We start from the raw sequence: 24,373 nt of genomic DNA on the forward strand, positions 1-24,373 counted from the left end.
CACAAGCCAATGTCCTTTATTGGCTATTACAAAACATCCTGGGGTCTTGGGTCACTTTCTCTGCCCAGGGGGGAAAGCTGGCATCTGGATGGGCTGGATGGGCTGAGCAGACGGGAACACCGGCTTCTTGCGGATTTCTGACAGCGTCTTCACCGAAGGGAGCAGCTGGTTTCTTTTGATGATCTGTAAGGCCAGCTGAGTATTACCTGGGTGGAAGAAAGGGGTGATGACAAAACAGCCGAGGCCCCAGTCCCGGGCCCCTCCCGCCTGCTTCCTTGAGGGTTGTGGACAAACCAGGCTCTAGAGCTCCAGAGCTCTTGCAGCATTGGCCGGGGGTCGGAGGGCCTGGCTTCCATACTCCACTCTTGTTGTTCTGACCAGTCTTGAATCTCTCTGGGATTTTGTGTGCAAACAAAGACTGCCCCAGCTCCTACTTCTACATCAGCCCTTCACCCTTAGCAGAAAGAGGCCTGTGTCCAGCTCGTCCTGCTGCTGCATCCCTGGAGGGAGCCCTGACATGGAGGGGGGGGGGGGTTCCTTCCAAGAGCCTGTGTCCCTTTTAGAGGTGGTTGTGGATCCAGGTGGTGTCTACAGAGCATTTTTTTGTCTGGAGAAAGAAGAGGTCAATTTCCCTCTGCAAAGAGAAGGTTCCGTGACCTTGGGCCCAGATTGCACCAGATGGACTGTTTTAATATGCTTTAATAATTTAATTTGTTTTAATTTAATATGTTTTAATAATTCCACTAGCTGGGGCAAATGTTTTCTGACTCGGGACTTGAAACTTCAGGCATTCTAATTACTCACCATTCTGTAGTTCGAGGTAGACGGCCAGGAGGATAGCTTCGGGTGGGATTTCTTTAGGATGTATCATGGAAGCCGCCTTTTCTCAAAACAAAACAAAAGAGAACTTCTCAAAACCCCAGAACTGGTGGACTGCAATAACCACCCCAAAGCCGGCCTTCACCAGGTGCCCTGAGAGTCCCGGGCAGTGCTGGGGGGAAAAGAGCCGCAGGGAGGAGCAGCGGCCATTTCTCAGATCCTTTCCCTCACAATTGCCCTTCCAAAGAAATGATTTGTCTTTCCTCCTTTCTCCACCCCTTCCAGTCACAAGGACTCTGTCCCTTTTATGTTTTTGGTGCTTTTTCCTCTCACCATACCTGCTGCTAGATGCAGGAGGGCAGGGACTCGATTCAGTTTCTGACAAGGGCTGAGTGTGAAAATCAGCACAAAGGTACTAAGTGCTGAGGATCTTGTAAAAATATTTTGATAACTGCATTTCAAGATCACAGTTTTCCTTGGTGACCCTTTGGATTTTATTTTAGGCATTTAGAGAGTTCCAGGGTTGCCAAAGGACATAAAAAAGGATCAGAAAGGGCACAAGGTCTGTGCCTTCAAAGCAGCTGTAGTTGTGATTGCTGTTCATTTGTGCCTTGCTCTCTCTCCATGACCCCATTTGGGTTTTTCCTGGCAGATACTGGAGGACTTTGTCATTTCCATCTTGAGCTCATTTTCAAGATGAGAAATCTGAGGCTACAGGGTGAAATGACTTGCCCAGAGTCTCACAAATAATGAGTGCCTGAGATTGAATTTGAATTCAGGTCTTTCTGCCTCCAGGCCTGATGGGTCACCAGCAATGAGCCCTGGCATTCACAGCCCGCTAAGCAGCGGATCTAAGAAGTACCGGCCAGTTCCTCGGCCTCTTGCTTTCCTTCTGGACATGGCTTACTGCGCCTTTTAGAGGCCATGGGATCCTCTCCTAATCACCTCCACCAGCCCGGGGACTGTGAGTCCTGCCTGTTTCCTTTGGGATGAAGGGAAATGTGCTGGCAGGTACAATGCTATCAAACCTCTAGAGAGATTCCTGAGGACCGCTCCCCCTCCCCCCCAGTAATTCAGAACAGCACAAATTCCCATTTTCAGTGTAGAGTTTTGCTTTGTTGAGATCACTTTCCAATTATGTTTTAATCTGGTTTTCTGACACTGCTGGGCTAGTACATGGAACAGAACAGAACTTGTTCCATTGGGGTCATACCTCCTCTAAACTAGCACAGAATCAGCATTTCAGAACCATGTTCTGGAGGAGGAAAGGTCAGCCCTAAAGGCCAAGAGTTCCCCAGTGTCAAGGCTCGGGGTCTCTACTCTTTCTGAGATACGGGATTCTTTCATTAGCCTAAGCTGCTGAACAACACCAAAGAGCCAGTCACATGGCTTACATTTAACTGGTGAACCATGTCGACAGCCTGACCATCAACCTCACTGCATCTTCTCTGAGGAGACTAGGGCAAAGCCCACAATTTTCTCTGGTTCTTAAGGCACCTGCAAGGACTAGAGCCATACCTGGATGGGACTTAGAGGGCCACACAATCCCTCATCTTACAAATGTAACATAACTTGTCTATGTCACATGGAAAATAAGGGTCAAAAGTGGGATTCGAACCCAAATTCTCTAACTCTAGAGCCAGAATCCCACTGACCACATGGCTGAGGCCACTCTGACTGAATGAAAAAAATCACATCACAGCAGCTCCTTAGACTTATGAGAGGACCCTTCTCCGTCCACCTTCCAGCTGGTGAAGGCAGCGCCCTTTGGCCGCCCCAGCCTGGCCGCTGTCCTCCAGCACTGATGTGAGCAAGGCTGTTCAAGGACAGGATCACGGGGCTAATGCCTTCCCTCCCCCACCTTCATAAGAACATTTCAATGAAGAATAACCGAGTTACATCCTCTCTGCTCAGGCCCATGACCCTGAACTTCTCCCCATGTGTCCAGGTATTCCAGTTCTAAACATGGACTACCAGGAGCTACAGGCAGCCAGTGTCGTTCCTCATCAGAATGTCTCCCACGTCCTGAGCACTAGGAGGGTCTGAACATGTTTTCAAATGGAGCTGGGACACTCGCTGGGAAACTGAGGATTACAGACAGAACCTTGAACTCTGGTTAGAGAAGGTCCCTTCTGACCTAAGGTCAGTGATCTTTCTTCCCATGGCCTCAGGCTAGGGGTTGTCTCCACTTTTCTCATGGCTCTGGGGACCAAAAGGAAGAGTTCTTGAGTTGATTAGTGACTCTCTGGTTCCTCCAGTTATTCTGAGAAAACGGGCTCTCGCCCTGACTAACAATGCAGATGTTGATCTGATGTAGGCCCCGGCTCTGGGATCTTTGCAAAGAAAATGGCAGTCCAAACACCGTGGACTTACCTGGTGGAGACACTTCCGAGCCTTGTCATATTCACTGCGCAAACAGTAGGCACTGCCGAGATTAAATAGCATCATCGTCCGGGCAGAGGTGACAGAGCTTGGGTAGCACTGAGGTGTTTGCTTGCCAGCTTAAAAAGGAATATTAATGTTATTAAAAACACAAACCCAGATGAACTTACATAGTTTAATGTTACCCAAAGTCACTATAAAATTTAAAAAACCAACAACTAACTCCAGAGCTTAAGGCATCAAGTGTCTGGGAAGGAGGCGAAGCTCCCTCAGGGTTCCTAACACCCAACACTCTCGTCTAAAAATCTAGGCTACATTCCCTTTAGTCTTACACATTTACTAAGAACTTACAAACTTCTTACTTACAAGATTCCATTGCTTCATTTTCCCCTTTGTCAGATCCTACAACAAAGACACGAAAAACCAGTCTGAGGCCAAAAGGGAATCATTTCTGAAAACCCAACTCTTCCATGAAATGAGAATTCTAACCTTAAACAGCTGGTTATAACTTTTGAGTTTTAATTTTCAGTGAATGATTTCTCTTATCTAAAAGCATCAGAGCATGGCAGCATAAACCAATGAAATAAGCTTAAATGGGCGGGGGAAAAAAATCCGACCCATGTGTTCCTATTCCATTTAGTCAAATATCAACTAACTCTTCAAAGCTAAGAATTGGACCACAGTTTCAAAATACCCTGATTTTGTTTAGCCAAGCCTATAAATTAGTTGGACAACAATTAAATCTTATTTTTAAAATAGTCATGTCATCTCACCACACAGGGGCTAGCAAACAGTCTAGAACAACTCCAAAGAAGGAAAAAACAGTATATCAGGACTAAAATAACCCACACTCTGCTAGACAGCCTTTTAAAAACAGAAAATTATCTCAAATGATGCCTGATTCCATGGACTAGCTAATTATTGCAAAAGAAACAGCATTAAAAGGCTGGAAAGAAGCTACGTTAAGACTTGCTTTCACAATGGTTACAGCCTTAAATTTCTATACATTATGAATTCCAGTGAAAAGTAGGAACTTGGACCATTTCTAATCAAATATATCTTCATTAACCTTGGTCCTGTTCATTTGAAGAGATCCCCAAAGATACATCAGTGACGTTTTCAGGGTTCAAATGCGTAATGGCATCAGAGATTCTGTCAAGAGAGATGAGGGCTTCTGCTGCATACAAATGGCCCAAAAACCTAAAGTAGGAAACAAAATGAAGTAATCAATGTCAAATGGTCAAGTATTCTGCCACAAAATCTTCTGTGAAGAGGCAGGCCTGCATTTAAAGGTTTCCGATCACAAGAAAGGAGGTGAAATATAAGAGTTTAAACGTAATGGAACAATCATTCAGCCTCACTTAAATGTTAGTAATCCATTTAAAAATCAAAGATGTTATTGGTTGAGCACAACAGGAGAACAGTTAGAAAATTCAGTCAGTTCATACTTGGAGAGGGACCTGGTCTGACAGAATTTGGAACTAGAGGACCTGGCTTCAAATCTGTGTGGCTGTGGCAAGGATCCTGGTTTTTCACTGGGAGTCGATGGCCTTATGGGTCATTTCTACTTCTAGATACAGGACCCTATTCTTCCTGTGGAATTCTGAGTTTCTTTCCATGTACAATGAGGGAAGTGATCAGATCATCCCTACAAGTGCTTCTGGCTCTCAATCCCATGCCCTTTCTGAGGGGAAGTTTCTATACATGTGATTTCCTCAGTGTGGGAGATCAGGCCACATGATACTGACCTGCACTTAAGACTGCCCAACTCGTCTGCGACTCACAAACTTAGTTACTTGAGTCACAAAGAGGTCATACAGTGGCCAGGGAAGCAGGACTTGAATTCAGGTCTTCCTTATTCTAAAACTAATGCAACTATCCTGAAAGCATGAGGATGTTCAGCTGAGAAGGCATCCCAGCAGTCTCACCGCTGCCTCTGGGGAGACGTGCTGCGCTCCAGCACCTGAGCTGGAGAGGGCAGTTGCTCTCCTCCCTCGGGCCACCTGGTGCCTTGCCTGAGGACACAGCGCTCAGGGGCAGGCCCTCTCCATTACACCCAACTGTAACTCTGAGCCAGGCCACAGTCAGTACAATCTATCTAGGTGCTTTCCTCGACTCCTTTGCAAAAGAAAAGGGGGAAAAAAAAAAGGGTGGGAGGACATGGCCGTGGCTACATGGAACATCAGACTTTTCAGAAACATTCTCTGGTTTTGCTGAACTATTTTTCTTTCTTTCTTTTTTTTTTTTTAAACTTTCCCCCCTCAGTTACATACAGAAACAGCAGGGGTGGGTGTAAGTACATTCATTCATTCTTTTTATTTTTTTTTTGGACATATTTCCCTATGAATCAAGTTGAGAGAGAAAAATCAGAAAAGAGAAAGAACATGAGGAAAGAAAAAAGAAAAGAAAAAAAAGTGATTATATCATGTGTTGATTTACATTCATTCAGTCTCCACAGTTTTCTCTCTGGATGCAGATGATATCTTTCATTCAAAGTTTATTAGGATTACCTTGGATCACTGAACCCCTGAGAAGAACCAAGTCTGTCATAATTGATCATTGCACATTCTTGCCTTTATGGTGGACGGTGTATTCTCTGGTTCTGCTTGTTCTGCTTAGCATCAGTTCCTGTAAGGCTCTCCAGGCCTCTTTGAAATCATCCTGCTGATTATTTCTTACAGAACAATAATATTCCATTACATTCATATCTCATAACTTAGTCAGCCATTCTCCAACTGATGAGCATCCACTCAGTTTCCAGTCTCTTGCCACCACAAAATTTTTTTGCATATATAGTTTCTTTTCTCTTTTTTATGATCTCTTTTGGATACAAGCCCAGTAGAAATACTGCTGGGTTAAAGGGTATGCACCCTTTTCGAGCTTAGTTCCAAATTACTCTTCAGAATGGTTAGATCAGTTCACAATTCCACCAACAATGTATAAGTGTTCCAATTCTCCCACATCCTCTCCAACTTTTATCATTATCTTTTCCTGTCATCTTAGCCAATCTGAGAGGTGTGAGGTGATACCTCAGAGTTGTTTTAAGTTGCATTTCTCTAATCAATAGTGATTTAGAGCATTTTTTCATATAACTACAGGTGGCTTTACTTTCTTGATCTGAAAATTGTCTCTTTGTTCATATCCTTTGACCATTTATCAATTGGGGAGAGACTTGTATTATCAGTTTAAAACAATTCTCTATGTATTTTAGAAATGAGGCCTTTTCTACTGGGCTTGTATTCTAAAGAGATCTTAGAGGGAGGAAAGGGACCCAACATGTGCAAAAATGTTTGTGGCAGCCCTTTTTGTAGTGGCTAGAAACTGGAAACTGAGTGGATGCCCATCAGTTGGGAATGGATGAATAAGTTATAGCATATGAATGTTATGGAATATTATTGTTCTAGGAAAAACAATCAGTAGGATGATTCCAGAGAAGCCTGGAGACACATGGAACTGATGCTAAGTAAAATGAGCAGAATCAGGAGATCACTGAACACAGCAACAACAAAGCCATATGATGATCAATTCTGATGGATTGGTTCTTGTCAATAATGAGATGAGTCAGACTAATTCCAATGGCCTTGTGATGAAGAGCCATCTACATCCAGAGAGAGGACAGTATGAATTGAATATGGACCACAACATAATATTTTCACTCTTTTTGTTGTTGCTTGCTTGCATTTTGTTTTCTTTCTCAATTTTTCCCCTTTTTTGATCTGATTTTTCTTGTGCAGCATATTTGTGGAAATATAAATAGAAGAACTGCATATGATTAACGTATGTTGGATCACTTGTCATCTGGGGAGGGAGTGGGAGAATAGAGGGGAAACACAAAAGTTTTGTAAAGGTGAATGTTGAAAATTATCACTATTTATATTTTGAAAATAAACAGCTTTAATTTAAAAAAAAAAAAAAAAGAAGAAGAAGAAAGAAAAGGAACAAGGCCTTTATCAGAAACACTGACTATAAAAATTATTTCCCAGCCTTCTGCTTCCCTTTTAATATTGGTTGCACTAGTTTTGCTTGTACAAAAATTTTTTAATTTAATGTAATCAAAGTTGTCCATTTTTGCATTTTAAAATATTCTCTAGCTCTTCTTTGGCTATCAATTCCATCTTTCTTTCTCTAAAAATATGACAGGCAGACTATCCCTTGCTCTCGTAATTTGCTTATAGCATCACCCTTTATGCTTAAATCATGTACCCATTTTGACCTTATTTTGGTGTAAGTTCTAAGATGTAGGTCTATACCGAATTTCTGACATATTATTTTCCAGTTTTCCCAGAAATTTTTGGAAATAGTGAGTTCTTATCCCAGAAGCTAGGTTTACCAGACACCAGATTACTATAGTCATTGAGTATTGTGTCATACGTATCCTTTTCACTGGTCTACTATTCTATTTCTTAGCCAGTACTATCAGTTATCAAAACCTGCTGCTTCATAATAGTTTAAATCTGGTATGGCTAAGCTATGGTCCTTTGTTATTTTATTTTATTTTTTTTTGATTCCCTTGATATTCTTGATTTTTTGTTCTTCCAGATAATTTTGTTATTATTTTTTCTAGTTGTATAAAATAACTTTTTGGAAGTTTGATATGGCACTGAACAAGTAGCCTAATTTAGGCAGAAGTATCATTTTAAAAATAAATTAGCTTGATCTACCCATGAGCAGTTGCTATTTTTCCAATTGTTTAGATCTGACTTTTTATGTGAAGTGTTCTGTAGTTGTCAGAATTATTTTTCTTCTTAAAAAAATCCTTTGTTATAAGAGATGGTTCTCTGAAAGAAGAAATCTACATAATATAAAAACAAAAACATTTTTAAAAACCTCTGTTTTAGTTCAGTGTAAAGAGCTTATTTCTTCTTCCAGGGGTGTGCTTTCTCCCTCCCCCCTTTCCTTCTTGTGTCAGTGGCAGCCCCCTGGTTCCAACCATCTGTCCTCATTTCACACCTGAACTGCAACCAAGTCTCCTTGCAGGTCTCCTTCCCCTTAGTCTCTCAAACATCCATTTCAGTCTGCATATGTCCATCTAATTAATTTTCTCAAAACACAGCTTGCTTGTGACACCTCCATGCTCAAATATGAGCATGAGCTACCAATTTTATGCAAGAGTCCAAATTCCCAAAAGCTCTGACAACACTCAGTAAATGGTTCTGACCCAAACAAACCAACCCCATGGGGTGTTTGCAAGAAGCCAGTGGACCAAGTCTAGATCCTGTCTCTACTCTTGATTTTTCTGGGTTGGATCTCGGTTTCCTCTCTGGCTTATAAGGTCCTTTCCAGCTCTGGATCGATCATCCATCACAATCCCAATCAAGGTTAGTTCAATTCCAGACAGGTTTCTGTATTTCTAGCCTAATCATAGAATTCTCCCCGGTGAAGGCACATACGTACATGTTGATGCTTTGCCACTCACTCTGGCTACCTTCCTGTTCTGTGTGCTCAGAACCTGACCTTGCTTTTCAGGTTCAGCATCTAATGAGTGCTGACCTTTATGCTGCACCTGAAGGGTCACCATGTCCCTCATGAACATCAATTAGCAAGCGTGACGCCTCCGACATTAAGCCAAGCACTGAACTAGCTTCTGAGACTTATCCCTTTCACCTCCTGACTTTTCCCCAACACAGTTTCTATATATCATGGTTCAGCACAAGAAATTCAATGGGGATTTTGGGGGAATTTTGCAATAATCCCTGACCATAGGTGAAGGTCAGCAGATAACACAGAAAAAATTTTTAAAAACTCAGAAATGGGGTGGTGGAGCCACGATGGCAGGGGCTCATTCAAGCTCTCCCCCAAACCATTCCAAATACCTTTAGATAATGATTCTAAACAAATTTTAGATTTTTAGAACCTACAAAAAGATGGGGTTCAACTTAGCCATGTTAGGATTACAAGGTGAGAACTCAGGTTGTCTGGGCAGTGACAAGGTGAGAACTCAGGTTGACTTGACAGCTCTCTGGCTTAGACCTTTGGTTCGGGCCTTTAAAGGGAGTTTACACCTTAGGAATTCTAAGAGGAGCAAGTTCATTGGTGGAAGTATTTCCCCACGCCCTACTGAGTCTCACATGCCTATTCTCTGGGAGGATAAAAGAAGGGCAGCAGTCTACTCTGGACCATAGTTGGCGGCTCTCTGGAGGAAGAAGAATCTGACCGAGAGATTGAGTTGAGACAGCAGATCTCCTCCCAGAGAGTGATCAGCAGTTTCTGGAGACAACAGAACTTTACATATTAGCCAAAAGACTAATGAAAAGTTCTTCAGGAAAAGGTGGGTTACAGCAGGGTGGGAGAGTAGCACAGCCTTGAGGCTGGGTGGGCAGCAGAAACAGCGGTTTTCAGAAAAGCTTTGACTCACAGGATGAGCGGGCTGTGGGAGCCACTGAATTGGCAGGAGGGGGGCAGTAGCAGTGGTGGCTCCTGGAGGTTTCAGGCCGCAACTGGGAAGGGGGTTGGACAGCTGGTTAGGAGGAGTCTCTTTAGCACTGGGAAGTTTTGCTCTGCCTCAGATCTGACATATAGTCCTGGCTCGCAGTCTCAGGACAAGGAAGAGCACTAGCACACTCAAACTCTGAGCCACAGTGGACTGGGGATCTTCTGCACAGTTGCAGGGCAGACAAGAGTGCTTGTGGTCACTCCCAGACCAGGAGAGCAGTAAACACACTTCTCCTTAGAGCACACTACCCTGGAAAAACTGAAAACTTAAAAAGTCCCTGGAAGGATCTCTGAAAACAACTGCACAAAACCCCTGAAGCTTGGGACAGGGCACCCTCCATTCTAGAAAAACAAGAGTAAAAAACCAAATAATAGGCTGGGAAAATGAGCAAACAATGGAAGGATTCTAACCACAGGAAAAAACTAAGGTGCTAGGGAACATTTAGAAGAAGAAAACAAAGTCCTATTATCCAAAGCCTCCAAGAAACTGAGAAATGCATTAACTCTATGAAGAATATCTTCTCTGCTGGGAAGGGAGGGTCAAAGTATTTTACCTGGATTTTCCAGATTGCAGGAGTGCTAGGCCCTCAGCACTGCAGTGTAGAGGCTTTTGCTATAAAGATTTAAAAAAAAGAAAGAAAAATGGCCTGCCTCACCTGCCAACTTGTAGCAGGACCAGGCCTCCATCTCTTTAAGTCTTAGGACAGAAATGGTGTGACACCAGCAAGAAACAAATCATCTTCTGTTTGAGAGTACAACATATACATATAGAAGGATATATAAAGTAACTCTGGGAAGAATCAAGAAAGGTTTTAGGTAGAGGGGGGTACTTGAACCGAGTTCTGAAGGTGAAGGAGAGAAACCATTCTATAGATGGAGGGCAGGCTTTGCTAAGGCATCAGTTCACCTCATGATATTGATTCACAGAATAGACATTATCATCATCCCCCCCATTTTATAGATGAGGAAATAGAGGCTAAGTAAGGTGCGATAACAGCTCATGGTTTCCTAGTCAAGTGGAAGCTAAGACTAGAATCCAGGTCTCCAAATTCAGGTCTTTGAATGAATAGGTAACTTAATAAAAATGAAAAAAAAAAAAAAAAAAAAAAAAAAACCACTTCTGAAGAATGTATTGTGCCAGGCACTGTGCTGGGGAGATCAACGTGAAGAGAAACAACTTTTACCCTCCAAGAGTTATGTTCTGGTGGGGAAAATACCATAGAGATGAGAGAGAGAAAAGGAAGGGAGTTTTGACTTAAGATCTCCTAAGAATGACGACTCAATCCAGAAGACAATTCCACTCTACTCCCGCAGCTGATGAAGGCTCCCAGAGCCAGGGAATACATGGAGTACCTAGCAGATGAGAGCATGTTGGTGCAGGAAAATGAAGCCTGGTCTGAGCTATGACACTCGGTCTTCAATTCAGAGGGTGGGGCCCAAGGCAAGAGTCCCAGAAATGCCAAGAGTGGATCAGAAACATGTGTCTCATCTGATCCCACACAGCCCTGACCTCCATGGCTTCATCTCTGATTAATGAAGAGCACTGTCTAGAAGGAACAAGTGCCACCCTCGCCATCTGGCTGTGCAGGACACGGCCTGGTTCATTCATTCTAAATGTGGACTAAGTTGTTTCTATGCGAACAGATATACACATGGTCTTAAGAACGATTTGAAGTGGCCAAGATTAGATACTGATTAGGTTTGTAAATATTTGGCCCCGAGGGTTCATGAATCAAAAACAAAGAAGCCAGCCATGTCCCTCATTGAGACAGCTCAAGTGACAACAATTTATGGCAGGACCAGGCCTCCATAAGTCTTAGGACAGGAATGGTATGACACCAGTAAGAAACAAATCATCTTATGTCAAATTTTGTTGGCTGAACAAAGGGTATGAAGAAGAAAACAACCAAAAGGAAAACAATTTTAATACATATAATGAAGTCAAACTTACTTAAGAGATCCTGACAACTTAGGCTGTTGAAGTAGTTTATCTGCATGATTCAAAGCCATGAGGTTATCACCCAGGGCCAGAGCAACATAAGCACTACAGGCGAGGATAGAGCACCTGGAACAAGAAAATGAGAGAAATAGTTGTGAGATTTGTGAAATGTGAAAAATGTAAGAAATCTGCCTCTGTAATCACTATAATTGATTAACAAAGCCATGTATTGGCCACGTGTGATTTTTATTTTTCAAAATACATGCAAAGTTTTCAAGATTCTCCCTTGCAAAACTTTGTATTCCATATTTTTCTCCCTCCTTTCTTCCCTTCCCTAGATAGTGAATAATCCAATATAGGTTAAGCATGTGTAATTCTTCTAAACATATTTCCACATTTATCATGCTATACAAGAAATCAAAGGGGGAAAAATGAGAAAGAAAAAACAAGCAAGCAAACAACAACAAAGAAGGTGAAAATACTATGTTGTGATCCACATTTAGTCTCCATAAGTCCTCCTCTGAATGCGGGGTCATATGTGTTTTACAAATCACCATAAGCATTCTTTCAAATTATCTTTCACAAAGAAAAAGAATCTATGTGCAAAAATGTTTGTAGTGGCCCATTTCATGGTGGCAAAGAATTGGGAAATGAGTAGATAATCATCAATTGGAGAATGACTGAATAAGTTATGGTATATGAAAGTAATGGAATATTATTATTCTAAAAAAATGTCAAACAAACTGATTTTTAAAAAGCCTGGAAAGATTTACATGAACTGATGTTGAGCAAAACAAACAGAACCAGAAAATAAACTGTGTACACAGTTACAGCAAGACTGTGCGCTGATCAATTATGACAGACTTGGTTCTTCTCAGCGGTTCAGTGATCCCAGGCAGTTCCAACAAACTTTGGATGGGAAAATGCCATCAGCATCCAGAGAGAAAACTGTGGAGACTGAATGAATGTAAATCAACACATGTTATGTTCATTCCCCTTTTCTTTTCTGTCATGGTTTTTCTCTTTTTTTTCTTTCCCAACATAATTCATAAGTAAACAAGTTTAAAAAAACCCAAAAGAAAGTACATATATAATTAAAAATAAAGTTTTTTGTTATGTGTAATTGGGGAAAATTAGAAAAGAAATCTAATCATTATTGATGAAATGTATTTTGTTCTAGTCTCTAATTTTCTCAATGTTATATATTTTATATTCAGGTTAGGAAAACACTTTTTGGAGTTCTATTATATGAGATAAAATGTTAGTATTTCCTTCCCCTGCCCAACAGTTTTTCCTGGAGACTACTGCATTCTTTTACAAATTTCTTGTAAAAATTTTATTTGTTAATTGGTCTATAATAATTATTCTTTGCTTTGTCTCTTCTTTGGTTAGAATTTAAGGACCGTATTATTCTCATAAAATAATGCTGTCTTTTGAAAATAATTTTTGGTTGTACAGGTCCTAAATACCCTTGAAATATCTGCTAGAATTCACTTGTAAATGCATCTGGCCCAAGATAATGTTTTCTCCTTCTGTATTTTCTAATGGCTGCGCTTACTTTTTCTGATGCTAGTTTAAGAATTGTCTGGTCAATTTGAGTATTTTGTAGTTTTGGTAGATATTTATCTGCTTCCTTTGCATTATTAATTTTTCTGACATGTGGCTTTATGGAGTAATTTCTAACAATTCATTTCTAGTCTATTGTGAATTTATTTTGTTGATTTGACTTTCCTCTTTTTCTTCATCATCTAACAGTTGATGGATTAAATTTTTTTTTTTTAACTGACAAACTTATCTACTTCTGTTAATCTGTAGATTTCCTACCCTTTGCATGTTTGTTAGTTCAGTGATTCTCTTAACTGGTTAATATAATTTTTTAGACAAAGATTTTCCTCTGAGGACTGCATTAACTACATCCCATAAGCTTTAGAGTATGCTTTCTCACTATTATATAATTATTTATTATGTCTCTGATTTATTCTTCTACCCACTCATTATTCAGAATGCCATTACTTAGTCTCCATTTAGGTCTGTTTCTTTTGCTTTTATTTCCTATAAATAGCATACCACTATTAGTCTGCTATGGTCTATTAAGGATATGCTTATTATTTCTGCCATTTTACATTTATGATTCCTTTACGTCTTAGCACATAAAAATACCATGGGATGCAAGAAATCTATCTTAATATTCTCATCTCAATGTCTCTTAAGATCAGTAAAATTTAATTTTTCCAAAAATCTGTCAAACTTTTTATTTTTCTAATAGTTTTTAATTGACTTCTGAGGAAAGAATTTTTTTTTTAATATTATGGCATTATTATCAAGATCTTTATGTTATTCATGTAGAGCAAACGATCTTAAACTATGGTTTGTGACCTTTTATGGGATCTCGTAAATGATTTATTATCAGTAAATGCTAAATTTGTATACCTATTTTATATATGTCTGCCCAGGGTCACATAAAAATTTCTTGACTGAAAACAGAACATGGAGAAAATTTGAAAAGCCACGATCTAGGGTGTTGCTTTGCTTTGTTGTTTTTTAAACTTAGTGATTTTTAAAAATAGTATTACTGTGCACAATCAGGCCTTAAACATATTGTAGTTTCTCTGTTTGCTTCTACTAGTGTTATCTGAAATCATGACTGCAACCCCTTTTTAAAAATGTACTCTGACTTATATGAACTTATGCTAAGTGAAGTGAGTAGAACCAAAAGAACATAGTTCAGAGCAACAAGATTATGTGATGATCAACTCTGATGGACTTAGCTCTTTTCAACAATGAGGTGATTTAGGCCAATTTCAACAGACTTGTGATGGAGAGAGCAATCTGCATCCAGAGAGGATTATGGGGACTGAATAAAAATACTTTCATCTTTTTTTGTTATTTGCTTGCTTTTTTCCCCTTCCTAATTTTCCCCCTTTTGATCTGATTTTTTTTTTTTTTTGGTGCAGCATGATAAATATGTATAGAAGCACATGGTTTAATCTATATTGCATTACTTATTGTCTAGGGGAGCAAAGTGGAGGGAAGGGAGAAAAATTTGAATACAAGGTTTTGCAAGGGTGAATTTTGAAAACTACCTTGCATATATTTTGAAAATAAAAAGCTATTATTTTTTAAAAATTGGAAGAATTTTTTAAAAAGTATAGTCTGAGGAAAAACATTTTGTTAAATATCCTCTATTTTCACTCTTTTAGGTATATTCCATCTATGTATTAACTTTTTGTTTTTTTTAAATCAGTCATTTCTCCATTTTCTTACTTTATATGGGGGAATTTAATCCATTCCTACTTAATTATTAAATCTGTGTTTTCTCTCACTAATTATACATAATTCATATATTTGTATTTTTTCCTTCATCTCAGTAGCTTCTATCAGGGGTTTTGCTTATACTCATCTGATTCAACTTGTCATTATGTTTGTTCTTTAGAAGGAATATCTTAAATGCTTCCCCCCTTTCTGAAGATCAAATTATTTTCTGTTACTTAGGTTCAGTTTTTTGAGTGCAAACTTTTTAAAATATAAATTTTCCAGTTTTCCCTTTGATTTTTTCCCCTGGATATCTGCAAAATTTTTTGTTTTATGATGTTACTATGAAGTCTGACTATAAACTTTCTTGACAAGTTATACTTGAGAGTTTTTTTCTGGAGATATTTTGTAGATTCTCTTACTCTATTTTTGGCCATCTGGTTCCAATAAATTCTTCTCAACTTCCTTGTAAGAATTTCTTGAATCATGGTACCCAAATTTTATTTTTCAGTTTTTTTTTTAAAAATACATCCATAATCCTTAGATAATTTCTGCACTCCAAAGTCTACACTTTTATTTTGGAATTCCCCATATTCTTTCAATTTCATCTTTTAACTTTCTTCAGTGAAATTTCCTTTCACTCCCATCATCCTGCTGTTCTCTTTTTCTGAGAATTTAATGTTTTGATATCAATATTTCTTGTTTTTTGTTCTTGAAACACCATGGGAGAGATAAAACAAACAAATTAAAAAATATAAGTGAACACACTATGTGTTCATTTACATTCAATCTTCTTAGTTCTTTTTTGTGGATGCAGATGGAATTTTCTGTCTAAAGTCTATTGGGATTGCTTTGGATCAACTAACCACTGAGAAGAACCAGATCGTTCATAGTTGCTCATCGCACAATCTTGCTGTTAATAATGTATACAATATATTCCTGTTTCTACCTGTTTAGTTCAGCATTAGTTCACGTAAATCATTCCAAGCCTTCCTAAAATCAGTTTGTCCATCATTTTTACAGAATAATAATATTCCATTATCTTCATATACCACAACTTGTTCAACCATTCCCCAATTAAAGGGCATCTACTCATTTTCCAACTCTTTCCTACCACAAAAACAGCTGCTACAAACATTTTTGCACATATGGATCCTTCTCCCTCCTTTATGATTTCCTTGAAATACAGACTCAGTAATGTCACTGCTGAATCAAAGGACATAACCAGTTTTTTATAGCCCTTTGGGCATAGTTCCAGACTGCTCTCCAGAAAGATAGGATCATTTCATAATTCTACCAACAATTAGTGTCCCAGTTTTCCCACAGCACCTCCAACATTTATCATTATCTTTTCTTGTCATCTTAGCCAATCAGAAGTGTAAGGTGGTACCTCAGAGATGTTTAGATATGATCACTCCAAAGTCTTTTTTTTTTTCAATTCTCCTATATTCTTTCAATCTCATCTCTTAATGTTATCTAGTTCTTCTTTTGTCATAAATTCCTCCCTTCTCCAAAGATCTGATAAATTGTCCTTTGTTCTCCTAATTTGTTTATGGTATCATTCTTTCTGTCCAAATCATGTTAGATGCCTAATATTTGAGAGCACTGGGCTTCAAATCAAGAAAATTCATCTTCACAATTTCAAATTTAGCCTCAGACATTTAGCTGTGTGATCCTGGGCAAGTCACTTAACTCTGCCTGTTTTCTCATCTGTAAAATAAGCTAGAGAAGAAAATGATAAGCCACTCTAATATCTTTGTCAAGAAAACTCCAAAATGAGGTCATGAAGAGTCAAATACAACAATATCTTGGATATTTTCATTCAGTTTTAAAATTATATTTCTGAACTACTCTGAAGATTTTAAAGAATTGTTCTCCTCTTGGCTTTGAAGGCCTGGCTAAATTTGTTGTAATTCTTTTACCTTTCTCAGGAGATATCTTATTTTTCTTCACTGTGAAGGATTTGCTCAATGAAATAGCTTTTTGGGGGATTACTCATCTGTTTTCTTCACTCTGTGTTTTTAGCCATCACTCTTGAATTTTCTAGTGTCCTTGATATAAAGATGCTTCTTCTATCGATCCTTTCTTTTTAATAGACTTTTCTCTGCTTTGCTCATTTTACCCTACTCCCTCTCCTCCCATCCCCACCCAGATACTCTACTTCTCCTCCACTATGTCCCAATGAAGTGCAGACCTTTTTTTTTTTTTTTCCCTTTCCCATTCTCATTCTCTTGGATTCTAGGGTTTTCTCTGTAACTGACTCTCTGCAATCTGAAGTCTGACCTGGGGGACCCTTTAAAACAAAGTGGCAGTGGAGGGTGAGATTGGGGAAAAATTGTTGAGGAGAAACTCGAAGAAGTTTCTGAATCTGGGTTTTTGCCATCTTTCTCTTGGCCAGACCCTCAAAATATATTGCACTGGCTAAGTCTGATTGGGGCAGAATGTGAGTTCTCTCCAGGAGACAAAGAGCTAACCTAATTTATCTTTGCATCTTCCAAGCACCGTGCTCTGTGCAAAGCAGGCACCTAATACACATTTTCCTGTCAATTCCTGGATTTGGTGAGATTCTTCCACTTCACAAAAAATAGCTCTTTTGAGATTGTGTGCTCAAAGCTCAAATCTTTTCAGTATGTTTGCTAAAGGGCTTCTTGCTGAGAAAGCAATTATTGTTTTTTGTTTTTTTTTTCTCTTTAGGGATGAAATATGAACGCTGTTGGACAAGTCTCATGTCAAGCATGCTGTGGGACGTCTGGCCTGAACTCTTCTGACAATTGGTGGGCCATTCTAGCTTCAAATTTCTAGCAACTGTCAAGTCCACTTTGAGTCCAGAAGTCAGTCATGTAATTTGTAGCAGGGCCTGAGACTGGTTTATTCCTTTTTCCCAGGAAGCTCATACATTCATTATGAACAAGGAGGTAAAGAAGCTCTGTTTTTCTGTTTTCTACCCTGGCTTTTCCAGGCTAAGATGTCACATCTAATTGCAGCAGTGATAAAAGTTCTAACAAAAAATTTACTTAGTGAAGTTTGTTTTCTTTCCAATTTGAAATCTTCACCTAATAACAAATGGTTAAGATTCTGATTAAAATTCAAATTCACACCTACAAAGCTATCTCTTCCCCCTGCACGCATTCTCCAAGCTACATTTGTTCTTCCCGTCTCCCAGTTCCTAACAGTCTGCCTTTCCCTTTGTCCTCTTACTTCACCCCCATCTCATGTAAGAGAAATAAATAGCCCCTTTAAAGCCCCTCACCCAAGTTTGTGTAAATCTGGTAGTTATCTACTTTCACTACAAACATATATGGCCTAATTTCCTGAGACCACTGTAGAAAACACTGATTTTGATGACTACCACTCAAAATACTGTTCCTCCTGCCCACCCCCCAACCCCAAACTCCATCTCCGAGTCACTGTCCAATCTGTTTTACCAAATACTCAAGAGATTTGACAGTTCATTAGACCGGAAGAATTGTGCCACAAGGGAAAAGACAAGCTTCCTCCTCCCCACCCCCAAGGATTTGACCAAACTCCACAGGCCCCCTACATACAGAGTCCCAGGCCCCCAGAGCTCTGGATTCTGGTGATTTGGACTAGAGAAAAGGAGGAAAAAAACCTCTTTTTTCAAGCCACCAAATCACATCAAACAACCTGTTGGAGAATAATGGGAAAGGTTGCCAACCCACACATCCTGTAGTTAACTAGCAGACTGTCTTTCAGGCCTGGCAGGTCCAAAAGGCAACGCGCTCCACCTGAGCGGATTCACATCTCGTCATATTCCTCACCCCCCATCCCCAAAGAGCTCACAACCACTTTGTGAAAAGACACCCCCATGGTTAGTTGCCATTTCCCTTGATTTGTCCAGAACAGCAAACTGGCAAACACTTGAAACAGGCTCAGAATCCAGGTGTTCCTAACTCTCAATTCAGCATCTTAGCTTATCCAGCTACAAGGACTGAAACATGTCAGATTACATCAAGTCCAGCTACAGCTGCAGACGAAGCATTCCTACTACACAGCAAACTAACATTTCGGCAGCAAATAAAATATGGCAAATAGTCAGAAATGACAAACAGGGTTCAAAATGCTTCTCAAATTCATCATGCTGCTTTACATTAAATGTTGATTTCTCAGGAGACTTTAGACTAAACTTTTCTCCTCTCCCTTCCCCTAATTATAAAAAGTAAGTTGGGGTCTTCCTCTGCCTCATCTTTTAAGGTCTCCAATCTCAAGGAGAATGTCATCATGGTGTCCCTGACTATACGACATTTGCTTCTTCTGTGCAGGTCTGGGTCCACAGAGTCAGTATGTATTACTCCTCATACTAAATGTAAATTCTTCATCACAACTTGCTAGGAACGGTCCAAAGACATTCCACATCTCTGTGTACAGGACCAAGTGCTAGTAAATCTTGTTGAAAAGTTTCTGTTGGAGCTATTCTGCTGTTTGAATATGCAGACACAGTATTGAGTAAATTATCCATTGGATTAAGTGGCGTGGACTTTTTATATATTAACAGCAGCAAGTCAGAAGTCACAGGAATGTAATTTTCTTCAATACATTTAAAAATAATTTTCAAACATATTTAGAGCATAACTCTCATTTATCTTTAAATCACTATTTAAAAAACAAAACAAAACAATGGATCACACAAGTATTTATTAACTTCAACGGAAAAGAATTTGCTCCACCTACTTTAGTGTCCTGAAAAGACTAATGAATACTCTGTGTCTAACTGATGATGCCTAGGGAGTAGACTTTGCAGGCCTGGGATTAACAGGGAATATTTCCTTTTATTGTTTTTTCTGCCTATATTTTTGTAGCAAATGACAAATTTTAAAAGTTCCTTTTTCTTGGGATGTTTTTCAACTTTAATTTAGGGTAAACCCTTTTAAATACTTTAATCCCCAGCCCGTGTCATGTCCCACTTCTTTCCACAAGTACACCCAATTTCTACTCACCCCTAGCAGCAACCTTCATGAGTTTTAGGAAATGAGAGTTCCACTAAAGTTTCAACTTCAAAGCAAATGAAAAAATCAGTGCATCAAAGTCTCGTTCATTATTGACTAAAAGGAACTGGAAAACAAATTAAGTTCCTAGAGACTACAACTGAATGAACCTGTGAATTTCTTAACCATCAGGGGCTTTATAGTATTTTTGTATCAGCATTCAAAAACCTGCTGACTTTAGATTCAGCACAGTATTTCCATTATACAAGAAAATCCACAGGGCTAAAAGAAGGAACACCCTTATTAAAATGCTTTAAAAAATTAAAATACTTAATCTTTATGCAAACTGTAACAAAATTAAATATTTACTCATTCACTGCATCACTATGCTACTTGCTTTAATCAACTATTAGAGATATGAATAGAATTCATCTAGAAATGATGCTGAATTAAAAGTTTGTGGGAATACACACAATTTTACACTTGCAACTTACTGTACTCATTGCCATGTAAGCAAGCCTTAGAGTATAAGGATTCAAAGTGAAGAGCAAGAGGATGTTTTTCTGTTAAGACACAAGATCATTTTTCTCCCACTGCCTTTTCTCCATTTGTCACAACTGACAGGCAAAGGAAACAATTTCTTACCAATTACTGGTAGCTAAGATCTAACTTTTTTTCTCAATTTCATAAGGGAAAAATAATTTGAGACTTCAACTTTAAAGCCTTAGATACATTTTAAGAATAGTCACAAATCTTAATATTTTATCTACTTATAGCACTCATTTAAATTAAGGCTTAAAGATTTTTTAAACCCCAATTTTCTGAATAAAATATGTGATTTCTCAACTTCTATTGTTTTTTAAATAGCATTTTATTGACAAAACATATGCATGGGTAATTTTTCAACATTGACCTTTGCAAAAATTTCTGTTCCAACTTTCCCCTCCTTCCCTCCACCCTTTCCCTAGATAGCAGGTAGTTAAATATGTTAAAGTATATGCTAAATACAATATATGTATACATATTTATATACACAACTTTTATTATTTAAAAAATCTTTCTAATCAGCTTACCTATGAGATGGAATTAGGACTCATTCCTTGGCCCTTCATTATAGCACAAGAGGAAGCCCACAATTCAAGTACATAATTTATCTGAGACATTCTCCTAATTTTTTAGATATTTCTTTTTTTATTAGTCAAAAGAATTTCAGTTTATCTATTTTAATATATATACAATAATATACAATGAAGTCTTTTTGTTTTGCCTACATTCTAAAAACACTCCTACAATATACTAAATATAACTTATTTATATATATTTTAATATGCATATATTTACTACATAGCACATATTAAATTTTAACATATAATATAATGAATCTTGTGTTTTGCCTACATTCTGAAAATACCCATACTAAATTTATAAATATGATGCCCGTACACATATATGCCAACATGTCAATGAAAATTTAATCCTATGTTTCTCTATGTACAAATATACAAAAAGAACACATTTAAGAGGATGTCACAAGAAATGGCCATTAGAGCCGTCATAAGTTACTGCATATTAGTTAATGCTAGAAAAAGGAAATGGCCTATATTATGGTTGCTTTGGGCATTACAGAGTTCAAGGGGTCAAACCTAACAGCCTACAGAAATAGCTACCCGCTCTTATACACCTCTCTCCTCCCAGCGAATTCAAGGGAGGAGGTCCTAAGAAAGTATCAAGTTGAAATGAAGCCCATCCTTCTGACAGAATCTTCACAGAAAAGTCCTCTCGATTCTTCTCGGCAGTCTAGCCCACAGACCCTCACCAGCCCTCTCTCTCTAAGGCACCCTTTTTACGGCTCTGAAAACCATGACGGCACCACTCTGCTTCCCATCCCTTCCCCAGCCCATGTCTCCACAACACTGTCACAACTGCCTGCTTCTGCACTCCCAAGGCCCATTCCATCTTGTTCACTTCCTTTGGTCCATCTGCTCCACATAATAAAAGCTTAATATATATTAGCTAACTAATTTTTAACAATTCATTGTAGTGAACCTGGAATTCCCTCATGGAGATTCTGTAGTACTGTACTATTCCAAAAGGTGCTTCTTTTTGTGACAAAAGGAAGTCACTTCCTCATCCCAGAAATCATCATTCCTACTCTCAGGACATACAGAAAAAATAGCTGACTAAACAAAAAAGGGACAAGCATTCAAGAGAAGAAATATTCTTTCCTACAGCACTTCTCTTAAAAGCTACACTCAGGAGATAAATAATCACACTAATTTCAGGTTCATCTGTTCAGGTTCATAATTGGAAAAAAAAAAAAAAATATATATATATATATGGAATGACTAAAGCAAACCAAAAATTCAGACTTTTTCATTCCCTCAAATCAATTTATTCATAAATCCATTAACTGAAAATTACAACATTTTTATTACAAATTTTCCTGGCAAAAAAAGGAAAACAAGTGACTTCCCCAATAATATTTCAAACCACGAGTAAACACTAGGAAAGTAGGTCTTTCTTGGGGTGCATTAGTGTCAAAGTTGTGACATTTCCCTCAAAACTTCCCTTCTTTTCTTTTTATGTTCACTGAGGTTCCTTGATCTGAAAACACTTCCACTCTTTAAAAGAATTAACTAGACTAAGGTGACTTCAGTTTCTGCAGGGAGAGCCTAGCGCAGTGCTAGCCTGCCTAGATCCTTGGGCTAGATTTAGCTCCTGAGACCTAACAAACCCAGTTTTATGCAGAACTTGGGATTCTGTTGCATTTATGGAGGCATTTCACATGAGAAAGTTGCAAGCTGTTTTTCTTGCTTTGAACTTCAGTGATGATCAGCCCCTCCAGACTGCATTTTGGGGCCATCTTAAAATTAACACCCCATGGAGCATCCAAAATATAGAACTGAAAACACTGTAGCTTAATTCAAGAACATAAATAATATTGAAAACACAATTTTAAAACTCAAAAAGCAAGGTTTCCTTCTGAGAGGCAGGTTAGAAAGATATTTAGGTTCAGCTTTCCTGCTTATAAGCAAAGAACAACAAGGATGAACTCTTCCCTTAAGACAACAGGACACAGAGGGTAAGCATCCAGGATTCACAGGATATTACTGACAGCTGAAGTGGGAAATTACTGTGCACTTTGACAGAAATAAAATAAAACCAAAGAAAGAATAAAAGACCCAAGGCCAACATGCTTTATTTGTTTTTACAAATGCTCCCAAACCTTCCTTGGCTTATTGGGCTGAGGAGAGCCTGGAGCCCGACCATGGATTCCATTAGCCAACACGTCTCCCTTCTTGTCCCCACCTCACATAGAATAAGAGATGAAGTGCAAGGAAATACATTTCAAAGCAATGTAACTCCAAAATACATCCAACAACAACAATAAAAAATAGTATTTGACTGCAAGCGAAAGCTCTTTCAACTGCCTAATTTCTCGCCTTTGTCTTAGTCCCATGATAGTCTCAACAAATAGATTGTGCCAACTTTTCTTGCACAATCATAAAAATTCATACTAGCATTCAACCCACTATCTTGGAACAAATGATGACTAATTTTTACAATTATTAAATGGGAACTTTTTTAAATTTTAGGGATTTCAATGCAATTTGGTACACATATCTTTTATATGGGTTATGATGTGAGCTCCTTTCTATTTGAGAATTTCCTTTCATTTAACAAATCTACAACAAGCTACCATATTGTTTGGTAGGTATTCAGGGAAAGGGAAGGGAATAAGCATTTAAAGAGTCTACCTTGTGCCAGGCACTGTACACTTTGACCTCATCTGAGTCTCATAATAACCTATAGTAGCCCCATTTTACAGTTAAAGAAAGTGGGGAAAACAGAGATTAAATAACTTGCCTACAATCTGAGGCCCTTACTGTACCGGACTAGTACTATATCTACTACACCACCCTCAGCTAGAGGTAATTGATTTTCTCAGGAAACCAAGGCTAGCAAACATTTTTAAAATTCCTGCATTCAGAGAGCACAGATAATGATTTTGATAAAATATTTATGCTTCTAATATTTTATTATTAAGAAAAGAAGAAAAGCTTTATGAGTCACAACTATGAACTTAAAACTACTTGGATTTGCTGGAAAAGCCAAATTCAATAATGATTTATTCAAAACATAATCAACATTATAAGTTCCACAAAGACTTGTCTCCATAGGAAAAGGATCCACTGAATCATGTTAAAGATATTCACTCATCAAAAAACAATTAAAAATTGTGAAGAAAATTAACATTTGCCCATCATTAAGGAAAAAAAAAAAAATCAAGCCACTTTCCATGTCTTGATTGCATTAAAGAACATTTAATTTTCTATCAGTGAAATATGCAGTTACTTTTCTTTCTTAACACCTTGTGAGAGAAACTTTTAAATTCTGTGACTAAGCATAATTTCATGACAGTACTGTTTGTTTGTCAATTCTACTGCATAACTAATAAACAGGCCCGATCAACAATTTTGCTAATTATGTATGATCAATGCTGGAACACCCATCAGACCTCTCCTTTTTCCATACCTGACATGCTTGGACTGTCAGACAAACTTAAAACCTTTTAAAGGCTGCAATGCCATGGGAATATATCCCA

General features: G+C 38.5%; 1 protein-coding gene across 8 annotated transcripts in view; it reads right to left on the minus strand.

Moving 5' to 3' along the window:
- The window catches only part of CNOT10 (CCR4-NOT transcription complex subunit 10), a 61,588-nt gene continuing 37,215 nt past the window's right edge, over nucleotides 1-24,373 (minus strand). For 4 of the 8 annotated variants that reach the window (XM_074267138.1, XM_074267135.1, XM_074267132.1 and 1 more), the window contains 6 exons: nucleotides 11,585-11,698; nucleotides 4,271-4,401; nucleotides 3,568-3,603; nucleotides 3,193-3,320; nucleotides 805-880; nucleotides 1-206 (listed from right to left, as the gene is read on the minus strand). In XM_074267138.1, the coding sequence (XP_074123239.1) occupies nucleotides 52-206; nucleotides 805-880; nucleotides 3,193-3,320; nucleotides 3,568-3,603; nucleotides 4,271-4,401; nucleotides 11,585-11,698 (640 nt within the window). In that variant the 3' untranslated portion in view covers nucleotides 1-51. The remainder of the gene's footprint in view (nucleotides 207-804; nucleotides 881-3,192; nucleotides 3,321-3,567; nucleotides 3,604-4,270; nucleotides 4,402-11,584; nucleotides 11,699-24,373) is intronic. The other 4 variants (XM_074267137.1, XM_074267136.1, XM_074267134.1 and 1 more) reach the window with 1 other exon arrangement.

Source organism: Sminthopsis crassicaudata, chromosome 5 (assembly GCF_048593235.1).
Source record: "Sminthopsis crassicaudata isolate SCR6 chromosome 5, ASM4859323v1, whole genome shotgun sequence".
NCBI classification, from domain to species: Eukaryota; Metazoa; Chordata; class Mammalia; order Dasyuromorphia; family Dasyuridae; genus Sminthopsis; species Sminthopsis crassicaudata.